This window comes from Plutella xylostella, chromosome 12, assembly GCF_932276165.1.
Source record: "Plutella xylostella chromosome 12, ilPluXylo3.1, whole genome shotgun sequence".
Classification (NCBI taxonomy): Eukaryota; Metazoa; Arthropoda; class Insecta; order Lepidoptera; family Plutellidae; genus Plutella; species Plutella xylostella.
In genome coordinates this window covers 9,785,049-9,802,628 of record NC_063992.1, presented here as the reverse complement: position 1 = coordinate 9,802,628, position 17,580 = coordinate 9,785,049, and the positions used below count along the sequence as shown (strand labels likewise).

General features: G+C 37.0%; 1 protein-coding gene across 2 annotated transcripts in view; it reads right to left on the bottom strand.

Moving 5' to 3' along the window:
- Positions 1-11,036: 11,036 nt before the first annotated feature.
- LOC105390384 (pyrokinin-1 receptor) overlaps positions 11,037-17,580 on the bottom strand; it is a 58,607-nt gene continuing 52,063 nt past the window's right edge. Inside the window, exons 3-5 of one of the 2 annotated variants that reach the window (XM_011561681.3) lie at positions 14,933-15,153; positions 13,704-13,815; positions 11,037-13,157 (exon numbers count right to left, since the gene is read on the bottom strand). In XM_011561681.3, coding sequence (XP_011559983.3) covers positions 12,709-13,157; positions 13,704-13,815; positions 14,933-15,153 — 782 coding nt within the window. In that variant the 3' untranslated portion in view covers positions 11,037-12,708. Of the gene's footprint in view, positions 13,158-13,703; positions 13,830-14,932; positions 15,154-17,580 lie in introns of both variants that reach the window. The other variant, XM_011561682.3, reaches the window with a different exon arrangement.

The window sequence follows — 17,580 nt, the reverse complement described above, 5'->3', positions numbered from 1 at the left end:
CTAATAATACTGTGAACTGCCTCTCAGTACAGTAGATTAACGAACGAGCAATATATTGCTAATTAGACCCCATCAGCATGTAAGTACCTAATCGATAAGCCTATCGTAGATGTTAAAAAATACTATCGATAGTTTGTACTATCGGTAGTACTATTACATATTTATTATACATTCGATAGTATCATTATTATAGTATCGCTATTGTGTTGATTACCAGCATATATATATCAACACAATCGATAGACTATATAATTATATAATCGATAGACTATAGAATTTCCTCGACTGAATTCTTCCTGCTATCGATAGTCTATCGAGTGACAACACTAGCCTCGTGTCGTGTATCGTTTTAACGCGCTCAGTTTTCATACTTTTCATACCACGAATATTGCGAGCCTAGAGGATTATTCTGGTGTATTAGGATTTCGCTTGGTATTATTTTTAGATCTCATAGGAAAATTGAATAGGAAAAGATACAAAAATAAAATTTAAAATGTCATATTTTGGTGTTCTTGGCACATAAGGCGTGGGTAGATGTGCAGGTTTACTCACCATATTTTCCTTTAAAAGCGTTGGTATATTCCTAAGAGCTCATTGCTATTTGCACAGTCTGACCACTGTCACAGAGGGGTCAGGTTTATTTGTAGTAGATTGTACATACATAACATGGCCTAGATTTGAACTCGCAAGTCGTCGTAAGAAGCTGGGCCTTACCCCACTTTCAGGCGGTTCGTCCGTCTCGATAATGGGTTAATTAGGACCAACATAACATTGGCCAAATATAAGTGCAGCAATGCACTCCTGTGTACGAAGCATGTGCACTTTAACATCGTAATTACTAATTACCTACCTCTAGTATTCATCATAGTCAACCTTGGGCACAATGAAAGAAGGGTTAAGGTCCAGTCCACCATCCGGGCCCAGTGCGGGTTGGTGGACCCCAACACAAGCAAGCTTGTGCTGAGAGAGTTGTCGGGTAAGTGGGCAACCCGACTGTCAGATGTTTTCAAGCTGCCCGAAGGCCTCTGACTAGGCTTTACGACTGCTGCCGAAATATCAACCGGGACCCACAGCTTAAAGTGCCGTCCAAAGCACCCCCAGTATTGCAGCTAATAATGTTTAATTCGTAAAATATGTCAGGTCTCACTATTTATAAATTCTGTACCTATATAGCTTCGAATTCAGATATCCAAGAATCCATGCTATGCCTAATCGTAGCGTAAAAAACACGCCAGAGTAGTAGAGTTCCAAGAATTAATCTACAGTTTGCAAAAAAGAACTCTATGTCTACACGTAAAAATATAAAAAAAAAACTTACCTAAAAATTGACAGCAAAAGTGACAAAATGAAGTAGCGGTCCCCAACACAGGCACAAAGTGAGTGATAGTGCAGTATTGTCCGTGGACGGCTGTAATTTATGCGTGACCCCGTGGTTAGGGCACACGATAGGTACTTGGATACCCACTTTAATTATACGATTTACAGGAACATCAATGTAAGCGGTGGGACTTTGTCTGTGGGACCTTTTTTGTAAGCCAAGCGGCTTGACCAACCTCGTTTCTTTTTTAATTTAACTGGCCGGTTTTTAATTCGCATACTTTTTAAATTGTTGAAAATTTTGCTTTGCTTTTCAACTAAACTTTTTTTCGTTGTGGATTTATACTTTGCAAGACGCTTATTGACATGCTATACAGAGTGGAGTTTTATCAGTGAGGTACCCATACTAGTTCATCTAAAATTATAAAATTCGTATGAATCGATGACTGAGAATCAATGCACAGCGAAAACTAAACTACTGAACGTACCTCGTGAAAGCTTAAAGGGATTTTAATCTGGGTATTGAAAATATCTTGAAAATTACTAAGTACCTACTCTATTTCTATCTTCGTCTAATAATGTCGGTGTTTGGACATCAAAGGGGCTGTATGCAAACTTCAACCTGTATCTTGATTGGTTCTTCGTATTCCCTATTTGCTTTCGAGGAAATCACCAATCCACTTCATATCAACAACCCATCTGGAAGCAAAGTTTGGCAAAGCCCTGGAGGGTTACTCTATACTGACGAAAATGTAACTAATGAGAGCTTTCGTTCATTCGGCACGTTTAATACAACATGATAGAGTCGTAGTAGTAAGTACTTAGTCGAAACATAGTTTTTCATAATATAGAGTAACCCCTGAATTTTGACTTGCTAATGAAAAGCGTGTGGATATTGCAGTTAATAGCATATCATGTTCCTGATTTATTACTATGTTGGCTCAAGTACTATCAGGGAAATCTATTTTAGCAGAGAAATTTTAAAATTATATTCTGTGCGCGTCGCAACTTGTGTATTTGCTAATAGTAAAGGGGCGAGCAACTTTAGGTTAGGCCATTGGCCGATTCTCTGATAGTACTTGCTTGATGCAGATCAGAGATTTCCTTTCCAGGGAAGTGTACTAGGTATTAGTAGGTATATTGTAATAGTGACAGTGAAACAATTTTATTGATTCAAATCTAGGTAATTCAAACGTATGTAAGTACCTATAGTACCTAATCATGTATTAAGTATTTATTAATAAAATAAGTAGGTAGGTATTAATTTCCTTCCTCTTTAGTGTTTATATTTTTGTACAACTTCCTCATTTATATTCAAAATTGTCTCTCTTAGCTCGTAGGGTTGCCTGGAAGAGATTACAGCGATAAGGCCGCCCTTATTGTATTATAGATTTTATGTCTTAAATGTTATTTTAAGTGTTTTATGTACAATAAAGTTATACTACTACTACTACTACTAATCTTGAGTGTTAGATTTTCAACATCATTTGCCCTAATTATTTGTATGTTATTTGTATAGTTCTTAAAATAAAAACAAACCTTTTAGTAAAATGTCCTACCCATGAATAGGTATTTACAGTGAAACTATAAAGTCCTGAAATTAAATGAGGGCGCAGCTATCTTTCATGTAGCAACCCTATATAGCGAAACAAAACTGACTTTGATACTTGAAATTTTTCCTGTGACTACCTACCCTATTTCTGTATTTAAAAACAACTTACCATCCACAAAAAAGCTCATTATTCAAGCTAGAAGGTGTTAATATCAAGGCAAATAGTAAAACCAATAAATATTTATTTAGATAACGTTATTACAACTGTAAAATATCCGGATTTGTTGACGAAGGGCACACATAGTAAAATCATCAATTTTCTCTTTTTAGACGGCCTGTTCTGTTTCTTCCAGGAGTTAGAAATATTCCATTATAGAGCCATCTTTTGCAATATGCCAGACGGTACTGTCCGATACTCCTATAAAAAAAAATAAAAAATGCTTATTTGAAACTACCCTTAAGTTAAGAAATACAGAGTTACAGAATGAGAATTTAGTAAGTAAACAAAAAATATAACTTCAAGTATCAAAATGTTATGGTTTGACTCAACTTAAACCTGTTGGATATTTTGGTGGAAAGCAAACAAACTTTTATAGATTCACTGAGATTTATTTAAAACCGGCATAAGTACATTGCAACCATGAGAGAAGAGAGTTATAAGTGATTGACAGCTTGTCAAAGTGAAAGATGACATTTGACGTATGACAGTTAGGAATGTGTTTACTAAGTACGTTACATTACAAGCAAATAACTAAACTCCAACACTGGCCCTTAAACACATACATAACTATTTAACATGAGTTTAGACCTTTCACATCAACCATAAATAAAATGCACTATATAAAATACCTACTATGTACTTATACAGTTAAACTAACTCTTACATAAGTGTTACACAAGTACATAACAAAATAAGTTAATCCTAACAGTCTTATTTTAAATTAAATGACTACTGAACAGTTTTTCATGAACACTAAATGCATGAATCTGACCCATGTTAACACAACATATTAAAACATTTTATACTAGAAAACCAACAACTACAAGTTTGAAATACAGTTATTTTAACATTAAGTTCACAAATTTGCAATGTTTCTCCTTACAAAGTGCTTTAGTTAAAACATCAGCTAACATATCATTTGTTGACAAATATCTCACTTGCACAATACCATTGTTAACAATTTCTTTAATAAAATGGTGACGTATGTCTATATGTTTGGTTCTAGAGTGAAACATAAAGTTTTTACACAGTTTTATAGCAGATTGGTTATCATTAAATATACATATTTTAGGCGTGATACCAAACATTTCTAACATAAATTTCCTTATAAATAAAGACTCTTTACATGTGTCGGACAACGCCATGTACTCCGCCTCCGTGCTTGACAGAGCAACAGTGCGCTGTTTGCGACTTTCCCAAGATACTATTGAGTCACCTATACAGAACACATACCCAGTATACGACCTGCGATCATGATTATCTGATGCCCAGTCTGCATCAGCGTAAGCAGTTATATCCAACCCGCTTTTATAGAATGTAAGACCTAAATTGATAGTTCCCTTTAAATACCTTAAAATCCTTTTAGCGGCCTTCCAATGACTTTCTCCAAAGCAGTTGTTGAATTGGCTGAGGTAACTCACTGCATGACTGATGTCCGGTCTCGTACTAACAGCTACATACATCAGTGAGCCAATCAAACCTCTGTAATCATAGGTATCATTACTTTGACTCTCCTTGGTTAATTTTAAACCAGTCTCCATGGGCGTACCCACAGGCTTACATTCCTCCATTCGGTATTTCTTCAGTAATTTTTCTATGTAGTTTGACTGATCAAGTGAAATATTATTACCTTTTCTAGATAGTTTCATTCCGAGGATGTGTTGGGCTGGCCCTAGATCTGTGATATCAAATTCATTCTGCAATTTACGTTTTATTTCCTCCTTTCCTTGGAATTCTGGAGATGTAAACACAATTAAATCGTCCACATACAGAGCTATGATCATCATTGATCGACTGTCATTCTTGTCATATTTGAAGTATACACATGGTTCCGAAGATAAACGGCTGAAGTCCAATTTATCACATAATACCTTAGTGATTTTATCATACCAGGATTTGGAAGCTTGTTTTAGGCCGTACACTGCTTTGTTTAGCTTGTAGACCATGTTTTCACTCCCCGGTACTTCAAAACCCTCCGGCTGTTCCATGTAGACTGTTTCCTCTAGTTCCCCATTGAGAAAAGCGGTCTTCACATCAAGATGATCAATGGACATGTTGTATTCTGCTGACAATGCAAGCAGCATTCGAATTGTCGAGTATCTCACGACAGGTGAGAATGTTTCTTGGTAATCTATACCATATTGTTGAGAATAACCTTTAGCTACTAAGCGAGCTTTAAATTTAAGTAACTCTCCATTCAGGCCATACTTTTTCTTATATACCCATTTACATTTTACAGGTTTATGTTCAGGGTCTCGTTCTGTCAGAGTCCAGCATTTATTCTTAATAAATGAATCATACTCATCTTTCATCGCTTTACGCCAACCATCTGCTTCTGGTCCATTCAATGCCTCAGTTGCTGTCTGCGGTTCATCAGGATCATGGTCAGCCAGTCTGACAAAGTTGGCTCGAAGCGGAGACTCAGCAACATCATCATAGCTGGAGTCTGAAGTCAGTTCGGCTTCAGCTAGCGATTCTCTCCCTGGAACGTAAGTAGTGTCCAAGCGATCATCTGGCCCTTCATTTGTGCTGTCCTCACTCTCGGAATCATCAAGTGTAATTGTGCTGATTCTGTTTATATTCTGTGATTGTCTGTCGTCAGATATATCAGTATCTACAGTGGATGATTCCGATTGAGGAATTACATTTTCATTCAAGTTAATATCAACAAATAATTGTTGATCTACAGTATCATCATGCGACATGTCTTTAACATAGAACTTATCCTCCAAGAATACAACATCTCGAGAATGCTTAATATCTCTAGGATTAGTTGGATCAATAAGCCGGTATCCTTTTGATTCTTCACTATACCCCATAAATATGTACGGTTTGCTCTTTTGATCTAACTTCTTTCTATTCTTTACCATCACATAGGCAATGCATCCAAATACTTTTAAATTGTTCAGATTTACCTTTTTCTTGCTCCATTTTTCCTCCGGGGTCGCACCAAGAACAGCCTTAGTCGGGCTTCTATTCTTTAGGTAGACGGCTGTGTTCACCGCTTCGGCCCAGAATTTCATCCCCAATCCGGCATCCATCAGCATGCATCGCACCTTCTCCATAATGGTTCTGTTGGCTCGTTCTGCAACACCATTCTGCTGTGGAGAATCCGGTATAGTCTTTTGATGCTTGATACCATTGGCTTTGAGAAATTCCTGAAAAATAGAACTCATATATTCTCCCCCTCTATCACTCCTAAGTACCTTTATTTTCTTCCCAGTTTCATTTTCCACAAGCTGTTTAAATTCCTGAAAATACCTAAAAGTCTCATCTTTAGACTTCAGAAAGTAAGTATACTGCTTCCTTGTGTAGTCGTCTATGAAACTCAATGTGTACTTGGAACCACTTAGAGATGGAACCTGCATTGGCCCACACAGGTCTGTATGAACCAGTTCTAAGACATCACTTGCCCTACTAAATGAGCGTTTAGGGAATGGTTGTCTACTCTGTTTTCCCTCAATACACGGTATACAGTGTTTATAATCTGTATCTTTATAATTAACACCTACGGCCATACCTTTACGGAGAAGATTCATACTTCTCGCATTCAGATGCCCAAGACGTCTGTGCCACAACTCCTGGGGTGTCGAGGCAGCTGCTGTTGCCGCCACTAGTTTGCACTCCTCCACCTTTGCTACATTGCCAGCAGCAGTACTGGCGTTGTCCGACACAGTGTCAAGTTGATACACACCGTTCACCTGAGTTCCAGTAGCTAGAACTTCATTACCATCACGAATTGTACAAGAATTACGATTAAATGTGACTTCATAGCCCTTGCGCGTCATCGCACTAACAGACAATAGGTTGGTACTTAAGTTAGGTACATAGTAAGTTTCACTTATTGTTCTTACACAGTCTTTTAATTTAATTTCAACTTCACCAAGTCCAGCTGTTGATAACCTCTCACCATTTGCCACGCTCACATCCACAGTTTTATTTGGATTGCAGCTCACCATCATGTCGCGACTGTTGCACATATGGTTAGTGGCTCCTGAGTCTATATACCACACATTGCTGTGAACTTTCACAGACAAGGCTGTGACGAGAGCCTTCGACTTAGGTTTTTCATGCTTTGTTGTCTGTTTTTCATGATAAGCCTTCTTTTCTGTGCAGTTACGTGAGTAATGCCCTGGACGTTTGCACCTGAAGCACTTTATTTGTTTCCGAGTGACGAGGGCAGTCACTCCATCTTCTTTATCCTCCCTTCTCTGTGTCTCCTGTAGTAATTTGGCAGATACATGTTCCGTTGTCAATTTTTGGCCTGAATTTTCGATAGCCATAATCAATGGATCATAGTCGGAAGTAAGGCCACTCAATATAATGACAGCGATGAATTCATCATCCAATGGGGATTCAATTTCACTTAACTGATGTGCAACTTCTTTAATTTTGTTTAAGTAGCCATCCATGGAATTGCTGTCTGCAAGTTTTGTTCCAAACAAACTCCTGAGTAAGCCTAGTTTTCTGCACAGACCTTTGCCTTCGTACGTATCTTTCAAGTTGTTCCAAGCTTCGTAGGCACTTTTAGCTGTTCGTATGTACGGAATAACAGATGGTTGCACTGATAAAGCAATTCGCGCCAATGCCTTACTGCCCTTTTTGTCATCACTTGTTTCCTTTTCCACATATTCCCACAATTCTTCATGAATGAGCACCATCTTCATTGAAAACTTCCAAGTGGAATAATTTTCAGTTCCTTTTAATTTTTCCACCGTATAGGAACCGTTTGATGAAGTCGTCATTATGATTGAGGTTATGTATTTGTGGTAATTTCGGAAATTTTAATTCTGAAATTTTAATCTGAAAAATAAAAGTACTTTCCACTTTTACCAACCACGCTCTGCTACCATGTTGGATATTTTGGTGGAAAGCAAACAAACTTTTATAGATTCACTGAGATTTATTTAAAACCGGCATAAGTACATTGCAACCATGAGAGAAGAGAGTTATAAGTGACTAGTGACCTACAACCAGCGGTATGTAAACAATGTTCGACTTGGGCTCTGAACCTAGGTTTTTCGATAAATGAAGCGTTTGTACTGATAAAAAATGAATTATTACAATTTGTACAATGTTACATACCCGTCATAGACGCTGTACGAGCGTAAATATCCTCCAAATTTGACAAAATGTGTCCAGCTTCATGTTCCGCTAAACATTGTATATAAACTCGATAAATAACTTCCCTAGCTTGACTACGAATATTTTTCTTCTTCTTCCTAATTGCAAACAAGCGTAAATAGTTGTTTTTATCTAGATTATCCTAATAATTAATAAGAAAATTGAAAAAACAACCAACCGCCAACTGCCATAAACAATTGTTATGACTTTTATGTTTCTTTTCTAATGGTGCCAGGCTCCTGAAAATTTTAGTTCCTCAAACATTAATTTCATGAATTAATAGTTTCACTGTATGTTCATTTCATCCTTTAGTCTCTTTAGTTTAGCATCTAAATAAAATTACGGATCTAATTATTTATATCAACAACTATATTTTCTACTCCACCTGGGGTCTAAGTGAGTTATCGGCACCAATTTGGCTAACTTTTTAGACTACACTAAGCTACGTAAAGCAACCCTTGGTAATTTATTTTAACTGGAAGTAATAAAGCTCATTTAACAGCAGGACGGAAAGGGTCGACTGGCGCCTTACTTAGTATATACTTAGTTATTTAAGTACTCCTTAGTCCTTAGTTAACTGGTAGAAAATGCTGCTAGCATTAAGTTCGCCTTTGTACCAATTTACTTTGTGCAATAAATAATTTAATAATAATAATAATAGTCCTTACATCCATTGGGGAACAAGCAGCCAAAAATTATACGTCACCACAGTTTCCACATCTTAAGCCTAGACAACGTACGGTCATGTGCAGAGAAACCTGACCCCCCTCTCATAGTAACAATGCTTCTGAGAGGGGTCAGATTTATCTGCCTTATACTGTACGTTGTCTATTATGTTTTTGGTATCTATCTCTCTATTCTGGGTGTTCTTTTTCTTCATATATCGTATCGGTGACAAACACTAGAGGTTGTTTGGCATTGTGGTGAAAGAAATAGCCATACTGAGTAGCGTCAGTCACTACGGCTGCCTGTCCACTAGAGCGAAGAGCAATATTTTTTTTAATTTTTACTTCGCACACCACGCTGCTAGCCCGCTCCTCTCTGGTGGACAGGCAGCCTTACTGTCCATAAAATGGTCGCATAATAAAAATTCAGCATACCGGATATTTTGTCCTGGCAACGGGAAGTACTTACCTACCTACATTGAAAAAAAACCTTCCTATTGTATATATAACTTAGGCTTATGCTAAGGATCCGTTCACACCGGCTCGAAGAGGAGATCGGTCCGTGTGAACGGACCCTTCGCCGTTCAACCGGGGCCCGGGTAGCCTCGTGCAATCCAGCCGGTGATTCTCTATGCATGCCACCGCCGCAATATCGCCGGATCACCGCAATGCATAACAATAAATAACACGCATTATTCATATATACAGTGTGCTGCTCGTTAAAGTGTACTTCCAGAAGATAATTCACGTAACGTGTTTCCTTGGTTGGAGACCGTTGGCGTAAGCTTTTAGTTAGTAGTGTTTTCGCGAATTTTTTATTTTTCGCTCAGTTTGGTTTAGAATTTATAGTTTAGTTTAGTATATGACTATTTTGTGGATACTATAACCGGGGACACCCTGTATACCCAGCCTTGCTTCTCTTTGCCTACACAAATAAATTTCAAAAGAGTCTAAGAAATTAATAGGTAGGTATATGTTTGTATTTGGTTGAAAAATATAAACAATTGGCACCAAATTAAATTTTACAATTGAATAGCGGCATTCAATCAACGACCACAGATATATTATGTATAATTTGATTTTCATACGGTGGAAAAAACCCTTAAACCCTCTGTATTTGAATTATAAATTCTCAGGGTTTAGATTTAAATTAACAGAAAATTTACCTCGATCTCATTAAAATTAAAATAAATAAATAATAAATAAATAAATATGTGGAGACAACTCACACACGGCCATCCGACCCCAAGCTAGGCAGAACCCCTTTGTTATGGGTGTCGGACAGCTGATATATCTACACAAATACATATATAGATAGATACCAAACATAAATATTAACACCCAAGACCCGAGTACAAATATCTGTCTTTAAACAAATATCTGCGCCAGCCGGGAATCGAACCCGGGACCTTCGGCATAGCAGTCAGGGCCACTAACCACTACGCCATTCGACCGTCATAATGTAGGTCTAAGTAGAAAAATGTAGTAGTAGAAGTAGAAGAACTTACATTTTTGAATGCCATTTATATTCTAAAGCAAATCACGAACATCAAAGTGGTGACACTGACAAGAAGATCAAAAAAGAAAAAAAATATATAATATTTGTATGAACTGATTTATATCTTAGATAGGTAGGTATGAGAGTACAATTTGAACAATGAATAGGTCTGAAGTGATAGGTAGGTACATTGTATTAATTTATAAAATCTTATACCAAGTTTCTCACTTGAGAAACACGCCAGCGATTCATTCCCTGCTCAAGTTTTGTTTAAGTTCACGTTCTCAGGTGTGAAACTTTACAAAATATTTTAAAAATTAAAGTTTGTACACTTATTATATCTAATAGACGTTTATCTTGATAGGGGTAGTATCCCGGTCCAGACATTGTAACTTAGCACTGCATATACTTACTAAATTTACACTCACGGGCAATGAAAAGGTTCCACTGAGAAATGCACCAAAATACTTCTAAACGGAAAAGGCTAGCTTAATGCCGTCTTCTGCAACATTGAAGTACATTTAACAGAGCATCAGGATATTACCAACTAAAATCAGTAATATTTTGTTCCAACTTTAAATAAAATCTTTGAAAAAATTTGGGTCTTTTGTTGTCGGAATTTTGTGAGTGGAACTTTTTCATTGCCCGGCAGTGTATTATTTTTCAAAAATATCTTTAACTCTTAAAATACTGTTAAATTTTCTTTTACAGGAAAATATTATAGTACTACACTAGGTACGGTCAGGAGTAGAGAAACCTGAACCCCTTCTCATACTAACAATGCTTCTGAGGGGGTCAGGTTTATCTGCCCCTTACTGTACTATATTTTAGGTTCATGTATAAGTATAATTTAATTACAAATTTGCTTCGACAAATTTGAACAGGTTTTTTTTTCATTACACAATATTAGAATGTACAATATATTTCCTTAATTGTTTCTAATTTTAACATCAAAACATTCAAAACTAATCGAATTGGTTTATATTTGGCTCGTAAAATATTCTAGGTACATACATAATGTACAACATTAAATTATTAATTAAGTACCTACTTATACCCATACCTAGTTTAAAATCGTTGTCATAGCTTAGATTTGTTTTTCAGAAAATCACATGTACTTATTTGTGTACTTACAAGAAGTTGTTAAGCACTTATGTAAGTAAGTAACTTATTTATTTACAGTAGGTATTATATTATACGTAAATAACAATTTCTTTACAAAATGCTAAATTAAGTAGTCTTTAATTTTAAAAGTGTGCTTACCTCTTAAAATCTGTCTGTTTTCACTTATTTTACACCAGCACCCTTTATTTACTTTGGCATATTTCCAAATATTATAAAAAATATTACTTTTCTTTTTTACTAGTAATTACCCTATTTCCAAAAATTAGGGAAATGCTTTTCAAACTTTAAACGAAATACGATTTTTTCAATAAACGAAATAAATATTTAATATAACCTTTAAGTGTATTAGCTATATTAATTGAAACATTTAAATAATTTAACATCAATGAGGACTAGCTATTTTAACAGTACACATAAATTAAAATTAATATTAATAAACAGGGTGTCCCAAAAGAAAACTAGTGATTCATAATTATTATATAATATATTATGAGGGTAGCTATATGCTCTTCTACCTCTCCACAAGGGATAAAACAATAGCGAAGGACGTCAGCGTTCATAGTACTACTAAAAATACCGATTTCATTTAATTTTATCATAAAAATATACTTAAGTACTGACAAACATCATTTCAAATAATAGAGCTGAAATTTATTTTTTATAAATTTTATGTAAAAGTAGATTTTAATTATTCCCGTCAATAATTAGGAATCCAATATTTTAAATAACAGTGAAAAGTTAAAATTCCCTATTAAATACTTCCATGAAAAAACTTCTACATACTTAATTAATTTTGTGCCGGAAAATATATACGGGAAAATCCTATAAAATTTATTGAAAATCGGTATTGCAGAAGGTACCTATGTATCTCAATAACTAATTAGACAAGGCAAAAAAAACTTTCATGAATGAATAGATCTAAGAAACAAAAGAAAGATCCTTTGGTTCCAAATGACATAATTAATTAGGTTCTTATTTCACTGACTACAATACTCTACAAATTAATTTAACAACAATTAACTACCTACGCTTCTCACCACGAGGCACATATTTGGAATCACTAGCATGAATCCTCAACTTTCGTACCCTATACTTATTTGTAAATACCCATATTAGCCACAAGACATTGTGTTGGGTGCATAAAGACTAGATATCCCTGTTATTTCATCCCAGTTTGTGTAGAAACCGTCATGAACTGAAAAGTCCTTCAGGTGTATTCCCGCTCGCATTGTTGCACGCGCTCCGTGATTTCCTTCAGGTACGACGTGAGCTCGTCATCCAGGTCTTCAGTCCTGGACTCCTTCAGGCTACTGTTACTGATGGTGTCACAGACAGAGGACTGAGTCTTAGACATGGACCCGTTCCCGTTGTACCGCGAGCAAGAGAGCGTCGTCCAGAAGGGCGCATGCGAGGCAGCTGCGTTAGCTATCTTCATATTGAGTTTATTCTCGGCCTCCCATCTAGCAATAGCCTCCCTAGTTCTGTACTTGTGTCGGCAGTAGTTGGCTCCGCCGCAGTCCTGCACGGTGGCCGGGTCTTCGGGCCCCGGCTTGGTTTTGTAAGCGAGTTTCCCGGACTCTGACTGGGGCGGACGACTAGCGACATCTGGTGCCTTTTGACGGAAGCTGGTCGTCTCGTTTCTAGCAGGGATATTACCTGTGACAGATACATTTTGGAGGTTAAAGTCATTGAGTAAGTAATTAAAATGATTAAGTACCTACTTATTAGCGAGTGAGGAACTAAAAATGCATTCAGGTATCCTCCCAGTCTTTCTTCCCTTCCCTTTTACTGTCTCCTTACAGGCAGATCTGTCTGTTTTTAGCACATCTAGCTAGTAATAGACCAATGGGATCTTATTTGACCATAAGACAATATGAACAAAGATTTCAATACGCTACTAACATAATCGCAAATACACTACACTCAGGTACTGCTCACGCAGGAAATCATCTTTGCTATCGACAGTCGTATGCCCATTGCCCACGATACATGGAATAGTACCCTTCTTATTTTTCTCCAATACTGGAGGTTGGCGGTCAGCTCTGCATATTCCTCTGTATTCTTCGCCAAGCGCATCAGCTGTTCTCCTCTGGCCACTTCCGTCCGTTCTCTTATGTTGCCACAACTTCCTCCTTCTGCTGACGCGTCTTTTCTCCTCTACCTTGCCCATTGCAACTAGTACCCTACAGTAGTGGAACTGACCTGAGTGGACGGACCCTCCGCTGGACGTGGGCACCCGAGCGAACACCAGCGGCGCGCCAGCCCCCCGCGCCCCGCGCGCCCCGCACACGCGGCAACACCACACCACCGTGTTCTGAAAAGAAGAGCCTGCGCCATTAAAATATCCTTGTGCAGTCTGGGCCCACGCATTTGCAACACGAGACGGCAAACTTTAATTTTTAATACATTTTTTTTCGGAAAAGGCTGATGGAATTATTCAATTCTGTCAGGTGTTATTAATTCATGTTCAGTCTTCAACACTCTAATACATAATTTTTAATCCCAAATTGATTTATTCGAGAGTGATTCGAGGCCAAAACTGACAAATCGAAAGTCATAAAAAAGCCTGCAAACTTTTTTATGGCTTTCGATTTGTCAGTTTCTGTCACGTGTTTTGGGGTTTACTGCACGCTCCTTGTTTTACAAGTGCGCCGGGTTTAATTTCCGTATATTAATAAGTACCTAGGTATATGAAAATTTGCTTCTGGCCTGATGTTTATGCAGAAACTTTATTTAAAAGGTCATGCGTGGGCCACGTGCCTCTTCGTTTGGAACTAAACTAATTAGGCACCTAAAGTAATTATTAAATATTCTCTCAACATAAAAAAACTAATTTTGAAAACAGTTTTATGACAAGTAGTTTAGATTATATATCAGAAAAACATGTTGAAATGAATACGAGTTAAAGGCAAAGTTAGTTGGGCAAATTTGTGTCCACGAGTTACATTACATGAACATGACTATCATGACACACCAACTTGATGCACTGGACTGCGCTTTGTGTGAAATCAAATCAGACACGCGGCACGCCATTTCCCGCTTTCAGTTAGCACAGCTTACGTGGAATTTATCAGTGACCCTCCTGTAGCCAGTTGAATTTAGTGATCATACTGAGGAACTACGAGTATCATTATGAGACCAAGTTGGCAATAAAATATCAATCTGGTAAAGTACCTATATTATATTTAACCTATACCTATACCTATACCTATATTTAACTAGTTTTTTTGCGATTTTATACTTGTAGCTACACTTTAGTAAACGTTATTCAGTAAGACGGGTAGAGTTACCAGTTAACAGTAGGTATAGTGTCACGGATAAAACCCCACCCCGTAAAAACGTTCCATTCGCGCGAGCCACGAAACTTAAATCCTTACAAATACTAGCTTACACCTAATAGAAACTTGTGAACAGAGTAAAACACAATTTACCTTGAAAGCGACGCGGAATTTGCTGCACATGATGTGGTACAGGATCGGGTTGATGCACGTCGACACGTAGTAGAACACTCCAGAAGTATACGTCAGGATTGAATACACGAAGAGGAGGTTGGGCGACCGCGCCAAATGGTTCTCGTTAGTTCCGTAAATCGCCACCAGGCGCTGCGCGTGGAATGGCGCCCAACAGATGAAAAACGCCACGACCACCGCAACTGAAAGGAGAATATTCGAATTGGAGTTTTTACATTTTAATAATACATTTGCAGGGAAAAATGTTTAGTGTTTTACATTTTCATCTTACTGGTATTAGAGAAATACCTGGTGAAAATCGATTTTTGTAATGGTTTTTCATTAGGTACCTACTTATCTTTATTTTTTAATATTTGGAGTCATTTATTAGAAATTAAAATGAAGAATGTTTAATTAGTCATTCGTGGTCCGGTTGTTAGCTTCCCTCGGGCTAAGACGAAGACAATTTGCCGTATCGGTGCGGGTGGCTGCAGTGTTGCCGTTAGCGTACATTTTACACATTTTACGTACTATTTTAGCCTCCCATGTGTAATGTGTAATCGGTCCGTGTTATGTACCTTTTGAACTTAACATCCAATATCATGTGTAAAATTTTCGTTTATGAACTATTTTACGTACCTTTTTTGAAACCGCCGCCAAAAAATGATAGTAAATTATGGCCGCTGTATGAAACGGAACGTAAAGTACAAGAGTCAAACCGCGCAAGCACTAAACATAATATAGGATCTTAAAGGAAGTGCGGTATAAGGTGTGGCGCGAGCGCGAATTTTTAGATTATGTACCTAAGTATCTAATTAATGTTAAACCACAATTACGATTTTGATTTTCTTGTGCGATTTCTCAACCAAGGAAAATTTTATTAGAATGAGTATAATTATCATAAAGCTGCTGGATTTTTACGGTTCCGTACCTCAAAAGGATAAAAGGAACCCTTATAGGATCACTTTGTTGTTCGTCTGTCTGTCTGTCACCACCCTTTTTCTAGAAACGTGTAAATATATCAATCTGATATTTCGCAATGCAGCAATGCACCTCTGCCTACCCCGCAAGGGAGTACATTAGTACAAGGCGTGAGAGCGTGTTTGTTTGTGTGATATTTCGCATAGATATACCAATTTACGGCCCCGACAAAGTAGTAAAATAAAATATTGAAATACTTTTTTTTACGGTACTTACCTCCCATACACTTAAAGTGTGGATGACTTTTTTCCCCGTTGTTTCGATGGTGTGGGGTATCGTTGAATAGGTCTTTCAAAAATATTATAACTAGGAATTTATTGATTTAGTGATTGGTTTACGAAATATTAAGCTTCCAAGTGCTATTTTTGTTGGACTCAAGTGTCCCCCCCCCCCCCCCACTGCTGGCTAAATGGTTGACTACTCACCTACCTTTGAAGGTTTTAGGAAATTGTAACACTTTTTATTATGCGCTAATAAAATATAGGTAGGTACGTTTCTCGCGACAAAAATTCCAATAATATATAGCGCTTCTGCTGAAGAGCAGGTGCGAAAGAAAGAAAAGCTAAATTAAGTGATTTTAGTGAAAAAAATGCTCATGTACGGTTTTAACCCTAAATGTACGTTTTCAGCGCTGGAAATGTGCGTTTTGAGAACTCCGTTGCGGCAACACTGGGTGGCTGGCTGCAACTACAGAGCGATCGTTTGCACGCTGCAGCTTTGATGTCGCGATGGCCGGGGGACATTTCACTCGAACTAGGTATAAATATAATATACCAGGGTATTATAGAAATACTTTTACAGTGTGATGTAAGAATCCGAAATCTGGACATTTGTAATAAAGTAAGTAAGAATAGTAAATGTATTTTTAAGTTGAAAATGAAATGAAAACATACAACTAACAAATATCTGAATTTTCCTACCACTATTTATAAGTTTATAATGGTACAGAAGTTTCAATAGGCGATTGGATACAGATGCTGCTTCAGTTGTCCTATTTTACTGAAAAATCCAACAAATGAAAAATCTAATTTGCGCTAGAAAGTTTCAAAGAAGCTCGTAAATTAATTTTGAATTAATTTAGCAGATCTCTTTAGCGATCCGGACTACGCTAATAAATGTGCACAGACAGACGGACATCCTTGTGTATCTACAGTAATAGTAAAGTATTATACTTCTTCTTATCATGGCGGTAACTAACACTAGAACTGCTATATACCGTGCTACCACCGGTTCCAGCCGCGTGTTTTGAAACTATACAAGGCCAGAACGCACCCATAGTGTACTAGCACTGTATAGTTTCAAGTGAAAAAATATATTATTTTACTTGAAAATATACACGATTTGTGCGTACTAATCGCGTATACTTTCAAGTTGGGATTTTCTGAATCGTTCTTGAAAATATACATTGCTATTACGCAAATTGCTTGATTGGCGTACTTGTCGCATATAATGTATACCTACATGCGGATTCTGATTTACTTAACTATTTCGGTAAATGTACATGACTACAATTTACTTGTTCTGCCTGTCATACCTATAGAATGTTAGTAAATAAAGATGAACAAGCTCTTATTTGATTGATAAATTGATATTCATAGCAATCATACTTGCAAGTAAGAATACTAATATCTTATTATTTATATGGATTA